Source organism: Trachypithecus francoisi, unplaced genomic scaffold (assembly GCF_009764315.1).
Source record: "Trachypithecus francoisi isolate TF-2019V2 unplaced genomic scaffold, Tfra_2.0 Lachesis_group8, whole genome shotgun sequence".
NCBI lineage: Eukaryota > Metazoa > Chordata > Mammalia > Primates > Cercopithecidae > Trachypithecus > Trachypithecus francoisi.
Window position 1 is genome coordinate 20,739,337 of NW_022681473.1, and position 21,633 is coordinate 20,760,969.

At 38.8% G+C, this 21,633-nt stretch overlaps 1 protein-coding gene across 4 annotated transcripts in view; it reads right to left on the reverse strand.

The window, feature by feature from the left end:
- The window catches only part of EXT2 (exostosin glycosyltransferase 2), a 200,218-nt gene that overhangs the window by 98,533 nt on the left and 80,052 nt on the right, over positions 1-21,633 (reverse strand). For all 4 annotated transcript variants that reach the window (XM_033207210.1, XM_033207209.1, XM_033207211.1 and 1 more), the window contains one exon: positions 13,779-13,910. In XM_033207210.1, the coding sequence (XP_033063101.1) occupies positions 13,779-13,910 (132 nt within the window). The remainder of the gene's footprint in view (positions 1-13,778; positions 13,911-21,633) is intronic.

Below are 21,633 nucleotides of genomic sequence, written 5' to 3' on the forward strand. Positions count from 1 at the left end.
TTAAAAAACTTATTAGTGGCAGTGCTGTCTAATAATCAAATGCTTCATCACAGGCTGAATATAATTATTAAAAGAGAAAAGTTCCTCCTCCCTTTCTTACCTTCCAACCAACCAACCAACCAAACAAACAAAAAATAGTTTTCACCTGGAAAGAGCACTTACTTTAAGAAAAAATGTAATTTTTAGCTAGTTTTATTAAACCTAGAATGCTCTAAAACATGGGAAAGCAAGGCTTCCCAGAGTAAATATGATGATACATGAAAAAACAAAATTCCCTGGAACAGCATGTTTTCACCAACTTGCAAAAAGAGAGTTTACTGGTTTGTAACCAAGTCAGCTTTGCCTCCCTTGGGAGCTTTTAACAGAGGCTAGGGCTCATGCAGGTTTGGGGTTTTAAATGAATTATCTGAGTGGTACAGAAACCTCCAGTGAGACATTAATGTTGAAGAAGCAAAATAAACAAAAACAAATAAATTCTCTGGAAAATACCTCCTTATCCCAGGATGGAAGAATTTCCACAGAAAACCTCACATGTGAGATGAACTCACATTCCAAAATTATAAAACATCTAATGAAACAATGCAACAAGAGCAGTGGACAGTAGATAAATGACAAGATCAGATCTTACAGGAATTCAGAAAATTGAATGAAGAATATAAAGTAAGTGTCTCAAATGATTAAAGACATAAAAGAAGGAATTAAAAATGTAAGAAAAAAAGATGCTATGAAAAAGACCAGGCAGACAGATTTGAAAAATAATCAAATAGAACTTCTACAAATAACCACTGAAATTTAAATCACGATGGATGGGTAAAAAACACATTAGTCAAAGATGAAGAAAACAGGAAAATAGATGTGAAAAAGTTATCTAGCATGCAGCACAGAGAGAGAAAAATGTGGAAAACCTGATGAACGAAACAAAACAAAGCTGAGAGACATAAGGTAAGGACAGAATAAAAGGTCTAACAAAGATTTAATAGGATTCTAGAATGAAAGATTAGTGAGAGTTGCAGATATGTAATACTCAAAGAGAAAATGAAAACTTTCCAAAACTGGATTAAAGAAGAACCTTTAAACTCAACAATCTTCAGGATTAAAAAGAAAAATCACCCTCAAAAAAACTAGTGATTTATTTGAGAAGATAGAGAATAAGAACTGGAAAATCACCATTTGGCAACCACTATAACAACTGATTCAGGCAAGAATCACCAATGGATGCTAAAACTCTAGTGGGTGAAAGTTTGAGGAGTAACAGGATATTCACATAGTCTCAAATAGTTCCCCACAAGACACATAATAAAAGAAAAAGTAGTAACTTGACATGACACTGGAGAAACTCCCAGAAACCTGTGATCCAAGTTATCATCACCAGTAACAGGACAAATTGACATCATGTGTTCTCCAATATGATACACTGAGAACACATTACTTTTATGATACTCCTGTCAAAATGCATAATTTGAATCTCATCATGCAGAAGCATCAGACAAACCCAAATCAAAGGACGTCTTACAAAATAACTGACATGTGCTTTTCTTTTTTTTTTTTTTTTTTTTTGAGACGGAGTCTCGCTCTGTCGCCCAGGCTGGAGTGCCGTGGCCGGATCTCAGCTCACTGCAAGCTCCGCCTCCCGGGTTTACGCCATTCTCTCGCCTCAGCCTCCCGAGTAGCTGGGACTACAGGCGCCCGCCATCTCGCCCGGCTAATTTTTTCTATATTTTAGTAGAGACGGGGTTTCACCGTGTTAGCCAGGATGGTCTCGATCTCCTGACCTCGTGTTCCGCCCGTCTCGGCCTCCCAAAGTGCTGGGATTACAGGCTTGAGCCACCGCGCCCGGCCTGTGCTTTTCAAAAATGTCAATTTCAGGTAAGAAAAAGAAAGACTGAGAAATCGTTCTAGACTGAAAAAGGAGGCTAAAGAGACATGAATGCAATGCATGGTCTTGGATTTTCTTTTGTTCTGATGGACATTATTGAGGTAACTGCTGAAATCGAAATAAGGTCTATAGATTAAATAACAATATTGCACCAGTGTTTATGTCCTGATGATTTCCATTGCTATATTGTGATTCTGTATAAGAAGTACTTAGAGATAACGGTGCATCGTATCTGCTACTTCCAAAAAAATCAGGGGAAAAAATACACACACACGTACCCAGAGAAAAAGAAATAAAGCAACTGTGATAAAATATAAACAGCTGAAGAATCTGGGTGATGGGTATACAGAAACATTTGAGAAATCTGAGTAAAGAATGTACTATTTTTAGAAATTTAATTCTGAAATATGTCAAAGTAAAAAGTTAAAATAAAAAAATAGAGTTTTTAGATCAATTTAAATAAACAAAATGTAGATAGGTGGACAATAACCTACACGGCAAAGAGAAAAAAAGCTAAACCTTCCAAGGATAAAACTCAGAAATCGGAGATACTTGGTATCCTGGAAGAAGGGGCTCTGGAAACAGAAATAAGGAACAGTTGGTCTCAAGATCCCTTAAACTCAGCACTCACAGGCCAACTATCTCCCTGTTACCCCCACCCCTCAACCTTGGCAGGAGAAGGGAGGTTTATATTCTGGAAAAAAAGTGATTGAAGGAGATTCTGGACTCAGAGATCCCAGGCACAGAAAGCAGGGTGAGGCACCATACTAAATATAACAGATTAAATAATAATCTGTAAGATGAAGGATGAGAACCCAACTCCTTCCTCTATTCAGCTCCCAAAATACCTGCAGCCCAGATTTATTATCCATCCTTTTCCCAACCCCAAAAACAGAAAGATTATTCTCTGATCAATGAACCAGTCCAAGAGAAATAACCCATGCATGCCAACACTTAGGCAATCAGGTCCCTATCCTCTTAACCTAAGTTAAGCCCATTGCTTGACAAGCCTTATGCATGTATACAGAGCTTCCAATCAGCTTTCAGTGCCTCACTCTCAAATAAGAGCAGACTGCCAATAATATCAGGTATTTGAAGAAAGCATCCAATATGAAAAATACCAAATAAAAACTGAAAAAGGAATTCAAAGAAACCAAACAATAAAAGGAGCTGAAGAAAACTAAAAACTAAAAACCACAAACAATATCTTCAGAGAGAAAATACTCCACCTTTAAAACAAAATTAGGAAGCTATAAGATTAACTAGAAGTCAAGAAAAAAACTCTCAGATTTTAAAAGTAAACAAAGTATTAAAAATCAAAAGAATGGTCAGAATACAAAACTGAGAAAATATCCAAAAAATCAGAAGATGAACAGATGGTAAGATACGAAAAACAGGGATCAGTCTAGCACATTCGTCATCTGTGTAACAGACGTCCCATAAAGAAAGAAAAGAGAAAACAGAAAAATATAATAATCAAAGAAATAAAATACAAAAATTTCTCACAACTGAAGCACATGGATTTCCAGTTTAAAAGGGTCCAAATCAGTATCCAGCTAGCAGAAAACACCCACATCAGGGCGGATAATCATAAAATTTTAGAACATAGAATTTGCCAGGAAGGAAAAAAAGGTCACACAAAAGGACCAGGAATTGGAATGACATCTCACTTTTTGAGATTAAAATGCAAAGTTTAGAAGAAAATGGAGCAATTCTTTCAAAATTCATAAGAAAACCCACCTCAACCAGAATTCTACAATAGCCCAATTATTAATCACATGTGTAACAGAATAAATAACTTTTTTTTTTTTTTTTTTGAGATGGAGTCTCACTCTGACGCCCAGGCTAGAGTGCAATGGCGTAATCTCGGCTCACTGCAACCTCCGCCTCCTGGTTTCAAGCAATTCTCCTGCCTCAGCCTCCCAAGTAACTGGGATTACAGGCACACACCATCATGCCCAGCTAATTTTTGTATTTTTGTAGAGATGGGGTTTTGCCAATGTTGGCCAGGCTGGTCTTGAACTCCTGACCTCAGGTGATCCGCCCACCTTGGCCTCCCAAAGTGCTGGGATTACAGGTGTGAGCCATCACGCCCAGCCAGAATAAATAAATTTAGGACATGTAAGGTGACAGAAATGTATCTCCCTTCCTCCATTTCTTAAGAAGCTTTTGGAAAAAAATAAACCAAAACAGAGAAAGATGTTACACTATGGAAATAAAAAATCTGACAGAGCAGAGACAAAAAGGGAATTCTCAGTGGCACGGTGTACTGAGCATCAGGATGACGGCTGCCCAGGAGACCTGGAGAGCAATCACTGCCAACTGGAACTGAAGAGAGGGGCTACAGGAGAGATGACTCCAGAAAGAAAGAAAAATCCTGGACTTCACTTGTGCTTGATCATTTTACTATTTTGTTTGGGAATCCAGCAAAATTAAATTAGTGATAGGAACATGGAAAACTGAGGGGGAAAAAAACCCCAGGCATTTATTAGCTCTCTGGAAAATAGAAAGCTGTACAAGAAAGGAAACAAAATCCTTGTTTACAACTTTGTTCAGTTGAAAACAACATTTATACAGCTCTAATAATGCATATAATAAATACCACTTTAATAAAAAATGATGACAAAGTCATAATGGTAAGATGGAACAGGAGGAGTGTATAGGGGAAGTAGAAACAACGGGAGAAAAAGTGCTAACTTGAAGTAAAAAGAAGTTCCTGAGTAAAAAATTTAAAAACAGCATTAATGGGCAAATAGGAAGAAAGTATCAGAGAAAAGTCAAAGAGTTAAAAGCAGTTATCCCTTGAAAACAGGCCGTAATTTTCATTCTGTGGTTTCTTTTACTTGAATTTTTAAGCCATACATATGTGTTAAGCTGCACTATTTTCTAAAACACAAAACTAAGATATATAGCTGAGGGGAAAAAAAAAGCGGGGGGAGAGCCAAAAGTCAAGAATCAGCCTCTGATTGAAGCAATGTGTAAAGTTTTCTAATCTGCAGCTGTAATGACCCATTTATTAGAAAATTACACTCAAATATTAATCAACTGGGAGATACATAAAAACGATAGACTATTAGAAATGGAAACAAAATTCATTATGTTGAGGTTAAAATACCTAACTACCACATTTCCCTGGTAACTTCTATTATTGAATCATTTAAGCAGACCTCAAGGGAGAATTACAATGGCCCCTGAAAAAGGGGAAAGGGAATTTGATGTGCTAATCTAAGTGAGAGTCAGTACATGAAGGATTACTTTGCCAAAACATTCAGTATGTTCTTAATTAATCTGTTGCCAGATCAAGCTCCCACGGACTCTGAAAAACTATTCTATTCACTGCCCTCCCACAAGCTGTGTGATGTAAGGAAGCAGTCAGGTTTTGATTCATGAAAGCTAGAGCCATAAAAGTGAACTCTAAGTAAGCAACGAAGGCAGGACTGCATCCAAGGAAACAATGTGTGTAGATTCATTCATCCAGCACCACCACTAGGGCTGCCATGCAGATGTGTGTTACACAGGCACATTCGTTTCTCTCTGCTACAAAAGCTCTAGCATGCTCTTCTGATTGACAAGATCATCTTAGTAATATCCCCGAGTCTGTCTTTTCATGTTCTTTATCTATCTTCCCCATCTGGATCGGGCTTGTGATTTTCATTTTCTTTACCATTTTCCATCTGACCATCAGAATTGGCCAAGTTCTTTGCTTGGGGCCCCAGATCAAGCTCTCTGTATCTTTCTGCATCTCTCCATCTGCAGACCCAGCTCAGCTTTCCTTATTCCCTGACTGCTGACATTCTGAGACTTTCTAGCTCACTTCCAAAGAAGTAAAAGGTACTACTCAAGGAAAGGTCTGGAATTTAGGGTAGCATACTGGATCACTCGTGCAAATGTGATCCTATAAATGTGAACCCTATAAAAACAATAGACTTCAAAAAGCTTAAACTTACCTTAAATTCAAGCTAAAATTTCTAAATTCCATACTTTTTTTTTTTTTTTATCATATCTAGGCAGTAGGAGGAAGACGGAGAGAAAAAGCCAAGAAGGCCTCCTGTGGGGCAGGGTAGGCTTTCAAATTCCAGAGCAACATTCCACAACTTACAGGGTGCTGAGTTGAGTTACACAGACTGTTAACCTAGTATCTTTTCAACTTAGAGTTCTGCTTCATACATCTGAGCTAGCGCTTCTTCAGCTTGCAGAGTGATTTATTGCTTGTTAGTGTTTATAGCTGAGTGATATTTTCAGCTGCTTGTACAACCACAACCTTTGTGAGTGAGGGCCACCGTCTGGACATATAAGTATAGGCAGCCCTGAGTTTTTCATGTAGCTGAGACAGATTCAGTCTAAACCCAGCCTCTGGATGCCTCTAATCCAAGCCCCGCGGGGTTAAGAGGAGGAAACGGATGAGGAGAAAGGAAGAGCCTTCTCCAGGGAGTCAGTTAGGACACACACAGTGAATGAAATCCCACGTCGAAATATGGACCCTGGACCAGCAGCATCAACACCCAAGACTTGGGAACTTGCTAGAAATGCGAATTCTAGGTTCCTAACCCAGACCTACCCAATGTGAATCTCAGGGTGGGGTGGCAGCACTCTGTATTCTGATGCATACGAAAGATTGGGAACCACTGCTCCATGGCACACTCTACCACATTTTGCCCACAGTTGTGATTTCTGATCCCCCTGGGTGATTCTTGCCAATCAAGTGCTCTTATGCAATACTCTCATCTGGCTGATCCCTTGCCCTTTCTATCTTCAAAAATTAGAGTTAGACTGAGGCTTAGAGGAGGGTCCAGGGAAGTATCTAATCCTCATCTGAGGCTTTGATTGCAGTGAAGTTGCCACTCTGGCTAGATTTCATAGAAAAAGTTCTTGTTATTCAACCTCATTCTTATTCTGGGTATAATAATTCATTTTAAGATGCTTCCCCATTTTTCTTATCAATTTTTATCAATGGCTATAAGAACCCCTACTCTCTTCTCTTTCTGTTTTAAATCTGGTAAGGTAAATGCAGAAAGGAAAAAAATCTGGGGTATCTTTATTAGTGTTACCTATGATAGCAAACTTGAAAAAAAAACTGTCTATCAAAAATGTAAACAAAATTATAACATTGATAAGATGGAGTATAATCTTTCAAATCACATCATAGAAAAATAACATGGGAAAACACTCCACTCTACATCATTTTCAGACTATATTACATTTAGTTTTTAAAAAGTTGTCACCAAGAGGATATAGCTTTGGTGACACATGAATTCATAGTTTAAAGCTCATTTGTCTCAGTCTCTGTCCTCCTGCATATGTTCACATCTGGCAGAGAACCAGAAGTAAAATGAGGTGGGTGTCCAAGGAGAACCCTAGCTATAGAGACTAGCCCCAGATGTGAGGATGAAGGTCTGCCAAGAGGCAAGATCAGAAATGGCACCAAAGTTAGAAGTAATATAGGATATTTAGGGAGATGATAAAGCTTTGCTGATATTTGCAAAAAGGAGAGAAAAATAAAAGCATGAAGGGACAGAAAAGGCATAAAAATGTGTGGCAGCCTTAACATGAACAGTTAAGAAAATTAATATAAAAACATGCATGCTTCCCCTCATAAAGAACCTTAACCTGGTGATAAATTCTTTTCAAAAAGAATTCCTTTCAAAACAAAGGGTCAATTTCTCTAATTTAGATAGGTCTATTACTTTAACATTATGTCCAAGTTTTACTGTGTCAAACTTTTTCAGGTTCTGAGGGTGTGGTGCAATGTGGATAATGTCATCACCCTAGTTTTACAGATAAGAGTGACAAAGCATCTAGTGACATGAATACTCTGAAAGGCCACCTCTCACTGTCATAATCATTGACACACATAGGCCCCCCCCCCTTTTTTCACATTAAACTAAGGCAGCTGCATCTAGCCAAAATATGATTCTGAACTCTCACCTCTCCTTCTCCAGTCTGAGCAAGCTCTGTGCATGGCTGGAGACCCTAAGAGTGTATCTCTGAAAATCCCAGACCACCCCTTGATTTACTGACCAAGACCCACACCTACTCCCACCTCGGAGTGTCAGACACCATAAATTTGATGGAATCTAGAGAAGAGACTCCCCTGCAGGGCTCATAGTAATCTCATCTAGAGTAGGTTAAATATTTCTGAGGAATGGGAGAAGTTAACTATAAATAAACCATTGCTATTCAGGCCTCCCATCAGTTGTTTTCACTGAAGATGCAGAAATGTATAACCCACTGCTTTAAATCAGGGCTCTCGTCACCTGAGCTAGAAATGTGATAAATATCAAAGTATCCTAAAAAGGATTATTTAAGAAAGAGTTAAAAATATATAGAGAATATATTTCCCAGTTATATACCTTGATTTATGCTTTTTATGCTTATTTCTCAAATTGTTAAGAGTTTAGCACTTTGACCATTCTGTCCTGAATTAAAACATATCTATTTCAAAACTGCAAAATTTCATATTCTATTTTTCCTAGCCTATCTATATTCTTATAAAAAAGAACTAGGCCGGGCGCGGTGGCTCAAGCCTGTAATCCCAGCACTTTGGGAGGCCGAGACGGCGGATCACGAGTCAGGAGATCGAGACCATCCTGGCGAACACGGTGAAACCCCGTCTCTACTAAAAATACAAAAACTAGCCGGGTGAGGTGGCGGGCGCCTGTAGTCCCAGCTACTCGGGAGGCTGAGGCAGGAGAATGGCGTAAACCTGGGAGACGGAGCTTGCAGTGAGCTGAGATCCGGCCACTGCACTCCAGTCCGGGCGACAGAGCAAGACTCCGCCTCAAAAAAAAAAAAAAAAAAAAAAAAAAAAGAACTAAGTCCAACTCTTTATTTTTATTAAACATCTCTTAGAGCTTTAGATAAAAGTATAGGATAAGTCCCACTATTTCTGCACTTTCTGTCTGAGTCATGACCAGACAGAATTCTTTATGAATTCTCCTGCACCAGTATGAATTCTCCTGCAGAGGAACAGATGAAATATTTTTCACCTCAAGCTTGTACCATTTGCTTGGAACAGTAGTAATGTTTTAGCCCAGAGGAGGCTCAAGGGCTCCCCTATAATTCCATGGGAATTCAAGATAATCTGCAGGTAGAAGACCTGGGTTCTCAGTTGTTCACACAACTTGCCATTACATGATCTTAGATAAGTCATTGGGTTACTCTCATTACAATCACTATACAGATGAGAAACAATCTACCACTTTCCCCACCTTCCCACCAGGATGGGTCTTAGATGGCTCCAGTCCTAGGATGCCAATCTTCCTCCCTCCTTCCCTTTCTCCCTCTCTCCATCCCTCTTTCTTTCCTTTATATATCAAGATCTTCCTGTCTGAATTAAGTTGTCCTAGGTATTACAAGAAACACCAAGGTCAGAAATGACCTTAAGGTGCTTAAAACTTTACAGGAAATTCTACTTCTACACATGTTAAGTCATGGAAAAGAAACACAGACACCATGCTCTAAGAGTTACTTCCTACTGAAGGGGTTAGGAAAACCTCCTGGAGAAAGGAGTTTACCAGCCAGCCACTGAAGCCTGTATAAATCTGCAGATGATGGGGAAGAAAGGTGTGCCAAGGAAAAGGCTAGCAGCCACAAAGGCACAGAGGAGGAAAAACAGGGGCACACAGAGGAAGGATTGAGTTGTGTTGCCAGAAATCTAGAACTCTCTGAAACAGAACAGGAAAAAAAAAAGAAAGAAAAGAAAGAAAAGAAGAAAGAAGGAAAGAAAGAAAGAAGAAAGAAAGAAAGAAAGAAAAGAAAAAAAAGAAAGAAAAGAAAAGAAAAGAAAAGAAAAGAAAAGAAAAGAAAAAAGAAAGGTAGATTGTGGAGGGCCCTGCCCTTAGACTGAGTTTGGACGCCAATACCATCGTCACCCATGACTCCTCATGCAACCAAATTCCCTATCTGGATAAACTATACAGTATACCTCAGTCTTCTGAACTTCTCCCACACTTACAGTTAGAATAGTCCATTTTTTCCAGACACCACTCAAATGTGTCCTCTATTAATTTTCATCTGGATTTCTCAAACAAGTCTACTGCCTCCAGTCTGTTCCCACTGCCATGCATGATCCATCCTCCACACTAAGATGAGACTGACCCAAAATGCAATCTTATCACATTACTCCCTTGTTTAAAAGGCTTCAGTGGTTATTTGTTTCTCACAGATAACACTCCAGTGCCTTATGTAAGATACATGGTGTTTTGTGATCTGGACCCTCTCCAGACTTCATCCTCTGCCTCTTCCTCCCAAGCCTCCTTCACTGTTGCCACACTGAACTCTCTGACGTTCCTTAAACTACCAAGCTCCCCTGTCCCTCCGTATCTTTGAATTTGTTGTTCCTTCTGGATGGAATCTAACTTTCTTCCTTTCTCTGACTAGATAATACCTACCCTTTTCTTTTAACATTCAAATCACCATTTAACATTGTTCTGGAAGTACTAGCCAATGCCATTGGATAAAAGAAAAAATAAAAGTTTCAAATACTGGAAAAATGAAGCAAAATTAGCATTTGTAGATATAATTGTATATCTAAAAAATATAAGAGAATCAACTAAAAAAAGTAAACAACTATAGAATTCAGTAACAGAATAGTTGCAAAATTAATATACAAAAGTCAAAATGTGTCTGTATACAAATGGTAACCAGTTGAGAACTATAAGGTCAGAAAGTATTCTTTCATTAGAGCATAAGAAAAAATTTTAAATCTAAGAAATATTTACCAAGACTTGTAAAGGAGATATATATACATACAAACACACACACACACACACACACACACACACACACCCCATATAAATTCTACCAGAAAGACAAATCTTTCTTCTAGATAGAAAGATCCATTGTAACGTAAGTTTCCCAAAGGCAAGGCTCCTCCTCTGCCTTGTTCATTCAAAGTACCACACACCCTGCCTGGAACAAGGCAGGCATTCAGTAAATAACTACTGAACAAATAAATGTCTAAAACAATCTAAAAGTGCAATGTGATAACAATAAAAATACAAATAGAATTATCTGAGAAAACTCAACAAAGCTATCAATCTTTGCTTTGAAAAATACACATGAAGACCATTTCTCACTTATGAGATGAGCAAAAATTCAAGTACCCAGCATTACTGAAGGCATGGAGAACTAGAACACCCAAATGTTATTTGTGAAACTATACATTAATATAGTCTTTTGAAAGAGAAATTTGTTAATATCTATCAACATTTAAAATATGTATTTTCTTTTTTTTTTTTTTTTGAGACGGAGTCTCGCTCAGTTGCCCAGGCTGGAGTGCAGTGGCGCAATCTCGGCTCACTGCAAGCTCTGCCTCCCGGGTTCACGCCATTCTCCTACCTCAGCCTCCCAAGTAGCTGGGACTATAGGCGCCCGCCGCCACGCCCAGCTAATTTTTTGCATTTTTAGTAGAGACGGGGTTTCACCGTGTTAGCCAGGATGGTCTCGATCTCCTGACCGTGTGATCCACCCGCCTCGGCCTCCCAAAGTGCTGGGATTATAGGCGTGAGCCACTGCGCCCGGCCAACGTGTATTTTCTTTAAGCAGTTTTTTAGCTGGAATTAATTCTGTAGATATATTCACATATTTATGTGTAAACATATGAAAGCATGCCCTTGTATTACTGTTAGAAAGAAGAAAAAAAAAAAGAAAGCAGTCTAAATACCTGTCAATAATGGATCTATTACATACGATATACTCAAACAATTGAATACTAATACAGCCATCCTAAAAAACTGAAGTAGACCTATATAGAATAAAACAAAAATAAGTCTACAATCTAGCACTGAAATAAAAAAAGGCAGAAAAATAAGTATAGTATAATCCCATATATGTTTTAAAACTACAAAATTATGCTTATATATGAAAGGTAACATTCTGAGATGTTGCCTTTGGTAACGGAGTCAAGGAGGAGATAGAAGGAAACTTCACCTCAAGCAAAACATAAAGATGTTTGCTGTTGTTTTTACCATATGCACATACTGACTTCCTCTCGGGCACTCCCTCTTCAGGAAGTGTCCCAGCAAGAAGAGATGCCTGTCCCCTGTGCAGCCATAGCACTCAGTACACCACTCCACTCCAGGACCTCTATGTTCACTGCTAGCTTCCCAAATTAGTGGAGAGCTTCTTTGAGGGCAGGAACTGTTTTCTTTTTTCTGTATTCTCAGCAACTGAGTACCTAAAACCCAGTAACCATTTCAAAAAGGCTGGATGAAAGTAGGAAGAAGGGAAGCAGGAAAGGAAAGAGAAAAGGATGGTCCTATATGAAGATTAACCAGGTGGCCATATACAGCACTATTTAGAAAAGGTAGAATCGGGGCCTGGCACAATGGCTCATGCCTGTAATCTCAGCACTTTGGGAGGCCAAGGCAGGTGGATCACCTGAAGTCAAGAGTTCGAGACCAGCCTGGCCAACCCCGTCTCTACTAAAAATAAAAAATCAGCTGGGTGTGGTGGCGGGCGCCTGTAATCTCAGCTACTAGGGAGGCTGAGGCAGGCGAATCACTCGAACCCAGGAGGCAGAGGTTGCAGTGACCTGAGATTGCGCCACTGCACTCAAGCCTGGACAACAAGAGTGAAACTCAGTCTCAAAAAAAAAAGAAAGAAAGAAAGAAAAGGTAGAATCAACGATAGCAATAACGTCCATCAATGACAGACTGGATTAAGAAAATGTGGCACATATACACCATGGAATACTATGCAGCCATAAAAAAAGATGAGTTCATGTCCTTTGTAGGGACATGGATGAAGCTGGAAACCATCATTCTGAGCAAATTATCGCAAGAACAGAAAACCAAACACCACATGTTCTCACTCATAGGTCGGAGTTGAACAATGAGAACACCTGGACACAGGGTGGGGAACACCACACACCGGGGCCTGTTGTGGAGAGCGGGGAGTGGGGAGGGATAGCATTAGGAGATATACCTGATGTAAATGACGAGTTAACGGGTGCAGCACACTAACATGGCACATGTATACATATGTAACAAACCTGCATGTTGTGTACATGTACCCTAGAACTTAAAGTATAATAATAATTTTAAAAAAAAAAAGGAAAATAAAAGGTAGAATCGGGAGACAAGGAGGGCTGGTCAGAAAGAGAGAGACGATTAGAACGAAGAATGGAGAAGAGTCTAGTTCTCTTACAGGAACGCCTTGAAGTCTGTGAGATGGACAGCCAAGTCCACTTCCGAGCAGCTAGGAAGTAGTAATTTCCAGCTCCAGAACTTCAGGCATTTTCAGTGAGAAAGAAGGTGTGTCTAGAAGCCACTGCCACAGTCTCCACAATGACACATGTGCCTTGTGATTCCTTCACACAAGGAAGAAAGCCTAAGAACAGTTTCTGACCGCTCCATCTCTTTGCTGGAAATAGCTAGAGGCCTCTGCCACAATTGTGAGCAAATGACTATAGCAATCCGTAATGCCTCTAGATCACTTCTGCTTATTATTTTCCTCACAGTGTGTTGGAAATATTGGTTGAAGTAATACATGTAAAGCACTAAGCACAGTCCCTGGCAGAGAGTAAGCACTCAAAATACAAGCTATTATTATTAAGTTGCTTACAGAACTTTTTCAAAAGCTCTAAGCATTACAATTGCAAAAGTCACCAGAACGTCTTTGATTTCCAACAAGACCCATGCCTCCTTACTTATCTCTGCAAAAAAATAAACAGACGGTCTTTCTAAGCACATTGAAAACACACTGGAAGCTGCTGCTTCCGTATTTTTTACTGTTGTCGGTGTTGCAAAATTATGATACCCTTATCAGCCAAGTATAAAAAGCACACTCTCACCTTAGAAAGCTATAATTTAAATAACCTTTACAATTGTAGTACATTTTCCTTCCACCCACCCTGACAGCTGGAGCATGCCTCACGTGGCTAGCACTGGAATTCACTTACCACAGCAGGAGGGTCATTCCATTCTTCATAGGAGATGGCAGCATATGGATAGATCCGGTCATTGATAATCTGCAGGGTAGCCAGGGCAATGGCTTTAATTGACTGGAAGTACGCTTCCCAGAACCACCGGGCCTATAAAGAAAACAATGCTGTGTTAAGTGAGCAAGCAAGTGAGACAGAGTGGGAAAACTAGATGCTCTATCACAGTCAACTCTGGGTTTAGCTAATTCCTTTATTCCCAAAGTTGTACGGGTGGGGGTACCTAGGGCAAATGCTCCCTGTTGTTCAAGCCAGTTACTATCAGAAGTTTGCATTTATCAAATGCAGTCAAAATAAAATGTTAGCAAGTGAAATGCACATTGGATTCAATTAAGATAGAAGATAAATTATGTAATGATGAGACTATTCATGTGTAATAGCAGAGTTTATAATATTTTGTCTTATATAACATACACACAGTAAAGTGCACAAATCTCGTGTACAGCTCAATGGATTTATACATATGTACATACTCTTATAATTAGTATCCAGATAAAGATATAGAACATTCCAGCATTCCAAAAGATTCCCTCATGCTATTTCCCAGTCAGTATCTCACCCCTCTAAGAGTAACCATTATGCTGATTACGATTGTGGTGTCTGCTCTTGAATTTCATATTAATGGAATCAAACAGTATTTACTCTTTTGTGTCTGACTTGTTTTGCTCAACACTTGCAATATCTAAGTCAGGTTATGGTATCAAGGTTATGCTGGCCTTATAAAATGAGGTGGAAGCTATTCTCTCTTTTTCTGCTCTTTGAGAACTTCTACGTGAGGTTGGCATTATTTCTTCCCTGAAAGGTTTTAGAGGAATTCCTCACAGAAGCCATCTGGTCAAGGGTGTGGGTGGGTAGGGGGATTGGGGTGAGTGTGTGTGTGTGAACATTTTAAATTATGGATTAATTTTCTTTCATAGCCATAGGATTATGCATGTTTTTCTGTGTGTATGTTAGTTTCATAATTAGTGTTTTTCAAGGGATGTGTTCATTCCATCTAAATTGTTAAATTTATTGAAATAAAGCTGTGCATTCACATCCATTTAACACCTGTAGAATCTATTCTGGTACATCTCTTTTCATTCCTGATACTGTTGTGTTTTCTCTTTATGCTTGATCAGTCTTAGTAGAGCTTTATCAATTTTGTTAATCTTTTTTTAAAAATTGACTTTTGATTTTGTTGATTTTCCACATCATACTTTTTTTTATTTTGCTAGTTTTTGTTCTTATTTTATTATTTCCTTCTATTTTGGAGGAATTTAACTAATCTTGCTTTTAACTTCCTTAAAGTTTAGATCATTGATTTCAACCTTTCTTCATTTCTAATATATGCATTTAAAGTTATAAATTTCCCGCTAAGTCCTATTTAAGTGCTCCCTGCACATTTACATATCATTTTCGTTACCATTTAGACAAAAAAGTTCTAATTTCCTTTGAATATTGTTTAATTTCTAAATATTTTTATTTTTTCTATTTATCTTTCTGTTACTGATTTCTACTTTGATTGCACTTTGTGCTGTGGTCAGAGAACACATGTGATTTCAATACTTTACAATTTATTCAAATTTGATTTATGGCCCAGCACATTGTTTATTTTTATAAATAATGTATGTACACTTAAAAATATATATATTCTGCAACTGATGGGTATAATTTTGTTTAAATATTCTATATCCTTATTGATTTGTGTCTGCCTGCATGTGTGGCTATGGATTGCGTAGGCTGTGTGTGTATATTTATATACATATATATGTAAGTATTTCAAGTTTATAAATATATATTTCAAATTTTTACCCTCAAAGCTTGTCCCAAGCTTGTCTGTTGCAAAAAGCATATAAAGATTGAGCATCCTAAATCCAAAAAACTCAAATCTAAAATGCTCCAAAATCCAAAACCTTTTGAGTGCTGACATGATGCTCAAAGGAAATGCTCACTGGAGCATTTCAGATTCCCTAAAATCTAAAAAAAGAATCTGAAATCTGAAATACTTCTGCTCCCAAGCATTTTGGATAAGGGATAATCAATCTGTTACTGGGTTTTAATATATTATCTCATCCAAAAATATTTGGTTCCTAATTACAAATATAGTCCATTTATATTTAATTTACATTACTGATATGGCTGAGTTTAAATGTAGGATCATTCTATTTGTTTTCTATTTATCTCTTGTTATTTTAGTTTTTTCTCACCTTTAGAATTGATTAAAAATTTTTTATTATTATTCCACATTTTTCTTCTTCATTAGGTTGCTAGTCATTTAGTCTTTTGTTATTGAGTAGCTTTCCTAGCAACTACAGTAAGCATCATTGCTTTACTATATTACATCTCAAACTAACAATTTTATTACTTATCAGCTCTCTCCTATCTGCTGTGCTATTATTGTCAAATATTTTTCATCTATACATTTTAAATCCCACAAGACATGTTTTTTATTTATTTATTTTTATTATTTATTTATTTATTTATTTATTTATTTTTGAGACAGAGTCTTGCTCTGTCACCCAGGCTGGAGTACAGTGGCACAGTCTCGACTCACTGCAACCTCCACCTCCCAGGTTCAAGCGATTCTCCCACCTCAGCCTCCTGAGTAGCTGGGATTACAGGCATGCACAACCACACCCGGCTAATTTTTGTATTTTTAGTAGAGATGGGGTTTCACCATGTTGGTCAGACTGATCTCAAACTCCTGATCTCGTGATCCACCTGCCTTGGCCTCCCAAAGTGCTGGGATTACAAGCAAGAGCCACCGTGCCTGGGGACATCATTATTTTTTAAAGTAAATTTTCACCATATATTTACCCTTTCTTTTCTTGATGCATATCTGAGCTTCCATCACATATCATCTTCCTGCTAATTGAAGAATTTATTTATTTCATTGCAGAATTAGTGGATGACTCTCTCTTTTTATTTGTTTGAAAGCTTCTTTTTACCCAAACAATTTTTGAGGATACTTTGATAGGTAGAGAATTTTAGGTTAGCAATTATTTTCTTTCAGAACATTCAAGGTATACTTCTATTGTATTCTGGTTTCATCCAATTTTTCATTGATAAACCAGCTGTCAATCTTACTGGTACACCTTTGAAGACAATATGCTTTTTATTTCTGACTGCATTTAAGCTTTCTCTGTCTTTGGCTTATAGTAATTCAACTATGACATGCCTAGATGTGGCCCTTTGTATTTATTCCACTGAGAGCGGTAGTGCTTCTTCAATTTGTGGTTTGATGCTTTCCACTGATTTTAGAAAACTCTCAGCCAATATTTCTTTTTTTTGGAGACAGAGTCTCACTCTGTCGCCCAGGCTGGAGTGCAGTGGCGTGATCTCGGCTCACTGACTGCAACCTCTGCCTCCTGGGTTCACGCCATTCTCCTGCCTCACCCTCCCTAGTAGCTGGGACTACAGGCACCTGCCACCACACCCAGCTAATTTTTTGTATTTTGAGTAGAGATGGGGTTTCACCAATATTTCTTAAATATTACTTCTGTTGCACTCTCCTCTTCTGAGACTCCAAATGTACATATATGTGAAATATATTTCACAATGTTTTCAATATATCTCATGTATCTCTTATTCTCTTTTCAGTATGTTTTCTCTCTGTGCTTCAATCTGGGTGTTTTCTACTAACTTTTCTTCTGGTTCAATAATCTTCTATCCCTTTTTCTTTGGTGTTTAAACTGCTATTAAATAATGTATTAAATTCTTAATTTCATTCCTATATTTTTTCAGTTCCAGAATTTCCATTTGATCTTGTCAAAAGTAGATTTCATGTCTTTGTTGAAAGTATCCTTCTTTTTTTTTTTTTTTTTTTGAGGCGGAGTCTCGCTCTGTCGCCCGGACTGGAGTGCAGTGGCCGGATCTCAGCTCACTGCAAGCTCCGCCTCCCGGGTTCACACCATTCTCCTGCCTCAGCCTCCCGAGTAGCTGGGACTACAGGCGGCTGCCACCTCGCCCGGCTAGATTTTGTATTTTTAGTAGAGACGGGGTTTCACCGTGTTAGCCAGGATGGTCTCGATCTCCTGACCTCGTGATCCGCCCGTCTCGGCCTCCCAAAGTGCTGGGATTACAGGCTTGAGCCACCGCGCCCGGCCGAAAGTATCCTTCTTTTTATCTACTTTCTTAAACATAGTCAGTTCTTGACTAATAAACTCCAATATCTGAATCGCCTGTGGGTATCTTTCTACTGTCGTTTTTCTCTTCATTTTGGTCATTCGGTCTTAATTTTAGCATGCTTCTTAATTTTTTATTGGATGGCAGACATTCTCTTTAAAACCTGTAGAGGTTCTGGATGATTCAGATTATCTTCCTCCTAAGAGTGTAACGTATTCTTCTGGCAGGTGTAAGAGTACAGTCAGGCCACTTTAATCCTGTCAGAGGTCAGTTTTAAGTTGTGTCAGGGCTAGCTTATTTCAGCTTTCCCTTATGCTTAAAGTGTGGTCCTTCTGAGGCCTCCAATTAAAGCCTGGGGTATCTGTATTTGCCAGGGCCCCTCTACCTTGGCAGGCCTTGAATACCAACCTCTCACCAGCACTGTATATGGCTGCGGAAATATCTGCATTGCTCACAACATTCCCAACTGCTGCTTTTTACAAGGATTCTTGGAGCCTTGCTCTGATCATGTGTACCTTAGGAGTTGGCAAATACCCCAAGGGAAGATTACAAGCACATTTTTCACTTTCTTCCTTGTGGTTTTCCTTCTCCTGGGATTTTGTGTTTCAGATCCCAAATACTTTAATAGCCCCTAACTCCAACCTCTAAGCCCTGTAGGACTGCTGCTTTCTGCTGGGACCCCACACTCTTGGATAGAGAATTGGCAAGTACCCTCAGGGAAAATGCCAGAGTGACTATGTAGCTCAATTCCAAGTGCTTTCTTCCTCTCAGGAATGGTATTCCCTCAAATACTATGTTAGTTGCTCTACAATGCCTGTAAACAGTTGTTTTAAATAAACTTTTATAATTTTTTCTTCTTTTGGCAGGAGGGTTGCTCCAGTATCAGCTACTCTTTCCTGGTCCAACATAGTCTTTGGAAAGAAGGCAGTTCCTTATCTGAGTAGAGGTTAAACTCAGTTCCTAACAAAAGCAGAAGGCTAGTCTATATGATCTCTCCAGCTTCATTCAGATCTATGATTCCACTCAAAACCAGAGGCTATTAGGATTTATGCAAGGGAGTGAACATGTAAAAATTTAACATGGGGAAATTGTAAGGATAACCCAAAAGGATAAAGGAAAAAGATACTTTCTAGTCTAGATGTGCTTACTTTGCTTCTGTTTCCGGGGCAAGTGTTCTATCCATTAGTTAAAAGCCTAGGGTAACTTGAGTTATGTAACTACTATCATCTCCACTGACTAATAAGAAGGCAAAGCATGCACAATGAGAATGTCTCCTACTCAAAGAAAAGCTGAAATACAGATTTAGCTTTCAAGGGTATCTGACTTTCTCAAGTTATCCGATAGTTGGTCATCTGGGCACACAGCTGGCTGCCTCCCTGCTATTGCTTCTTAGATATGCCCGATTCACTACAATCTCAATCCTGCTTAAATTCATGTCACTGCTTTCTCTCCTAGCATCCAGCCAAAATATTCACATTTTATGAGACCTGAAAGAACCCATCTGCCCTATGAAACCTTTACTGATCACTTCTATTACCACCAATCTCCCCTTGCTATGAAATCCCTTAGCCCTTAGAGCTTTTGCCATGCATGGTAGTTGTTAGATACTGTGCTATGATTGTTTTTCTGTCGTTTCAGAGGACCACTTTTTTCTCTCCAGCTAGACTGGGAGGTCCTTGGAAATAGATATTGGCATTTTAAAAATCAGCATCCTTGCAAATGTTAGTGTTCTACCTGCTGCAGAGCACTTTTATATTCATGATTTCATCTGCTCTTCACAACCAGTTTGTCACTTCTTTGGGACAGTTTCATTTTATAAGTGAGGAAACTAAGATACAAAGATATTAAGGAGCAGAATCACGATTCAAATCCATGATTCCTAACTCTAAATTCAGACCTTTTCCTACCCCGTTCTAGAGCATTAAGAGTACCGGCACACAGCAGGTTTTAGAAAATGGTCCTTTTTTAAGAAACTGAAAGGTGTAAAAATTTACAAAGCATCAGGCCAAACATAAACACACATATATCTTGAATATTTATCTCCTTTTCTACCCAAATGGGTCTATCATCATATGTTCTTTTAAGTCATATTCAAATTAAACCACATTCCAACTTAAGCATTCCAAAGCTTTATGCTCACATATAATCACAGTGGCGATAGCAGCTTTTGGGATTTATAGAAAACAACGATTGGTAAGAAATCCACCCAGGACACCAGCCAAAGGCACAAATGCACAACTGAACTTCTAATTTAAGATGTCTCAAATCATCTCACCCTGTCCACCAAATTGCAATTCACTCAGAAAGGAAGCAAGTTTTGCCAATAATCATAGCTCAAGTGTCTCAGCCTGGGGATAAGTGAACTTCTCAGGCTTAATTGTTTCTGCAGGACCTCTGTAATACCTTGAAATGTTCAGAAGGTATTATAATTTATAGTCCCTCCAGGACTCAGTATGGCCTGCTTATCCACAGAGAGGAAGGAGTTTTCAGCTATGTTGGCAATGTACGAAAGCACCACTATTCTCATCCAGAGAACAAATGCAAATAAGTGCTTACTATGGTTTGTTCTCCCCTAAAACATGGTCCACATTTATATCTATCTTAAAAGTGTGAATGACGGATTCTTCAGCAGCTATGCAAATTCCCCAGTCACTCTAAACTGTGGAAGGTACACAGTTGAAGAGTTAAGTTACAGGTGAATAAATAGGTCATACCAATATAACCTTGAACAAAGCATTTAAACTTTCTTGGTTAAGCAGATTCCACTGTGATTTTGTTTATAAAACATGCAGATTTAGCAGCATAAGAACTACATAATTCCTACGATACTTTCAAACATGAGAATTATAAAGCTCCTCTAGGGCAGGGACTGGGCCAGCTTAAAACTATCATGGGCAAAATGGAACTCCAAATTGAAATTGCTATTTCAGTTGATACATCAGTTAAATGTGATTCATTTCTTAATTTTCAGTAATGCAAAGGCAATAGGATTAGCAGTAATTGTTGAAGGGAAGCCAGTGTGGCATAGGGGAAAGAACAACAGTTATAGAGCATCTTGAGCAATTTGAAGTTACTTAACCTCCGTTTTTTTTGAATCTGTAAGATGGAGATCACACCCCCTTATCCCATGAAGATTCAATGAGATGAGGTTTACGAAGTACCTCAGTGCTAGTGCAGAATAGGCAGTTGGGAAATGTTAGCTCTCTCTCCAACACTTACATCCGTCCTGTCCCCTTAGGGTCTTTGTCACTTACATTAGAATATATTCAACAGGGCCGGGCACAGTGGCTCACGTGGTCAGGAGTTTGAGACCAGCCTGGCCAAGATGGTGAAACCCCGTCTCTAGTAAAAAATACAAAAATTAGCTGGGTGCGGTAGCGGGAGCCTGTAATCCCAGCTACTCGAGAGGCTGAGGTATGAGAATCGCTTGAACCCGGGAGGCGGGGTTTGCAGTGAGCCGAGATCGCGCCACTGCACTCTAGCCTGGGCAACAGAGCAAGACTCTGTCTCATAAAAAAAAAAAAAAAAAAGAAGAAGAATATATTCAACAGTTGGCAGCACTGTTTTGGGGTGAGAGTGGGTGAAGGGGAAGAGGAAAGAGAATAGGATCTCAGTGTTACAACTCCATTCATCTCAGTTCCTGAAGACAGTGAAGAAATCCAACCCCCAGAGAATGGAGTTGGAAATAAAAAAAAATACATCAAGCGGGAGT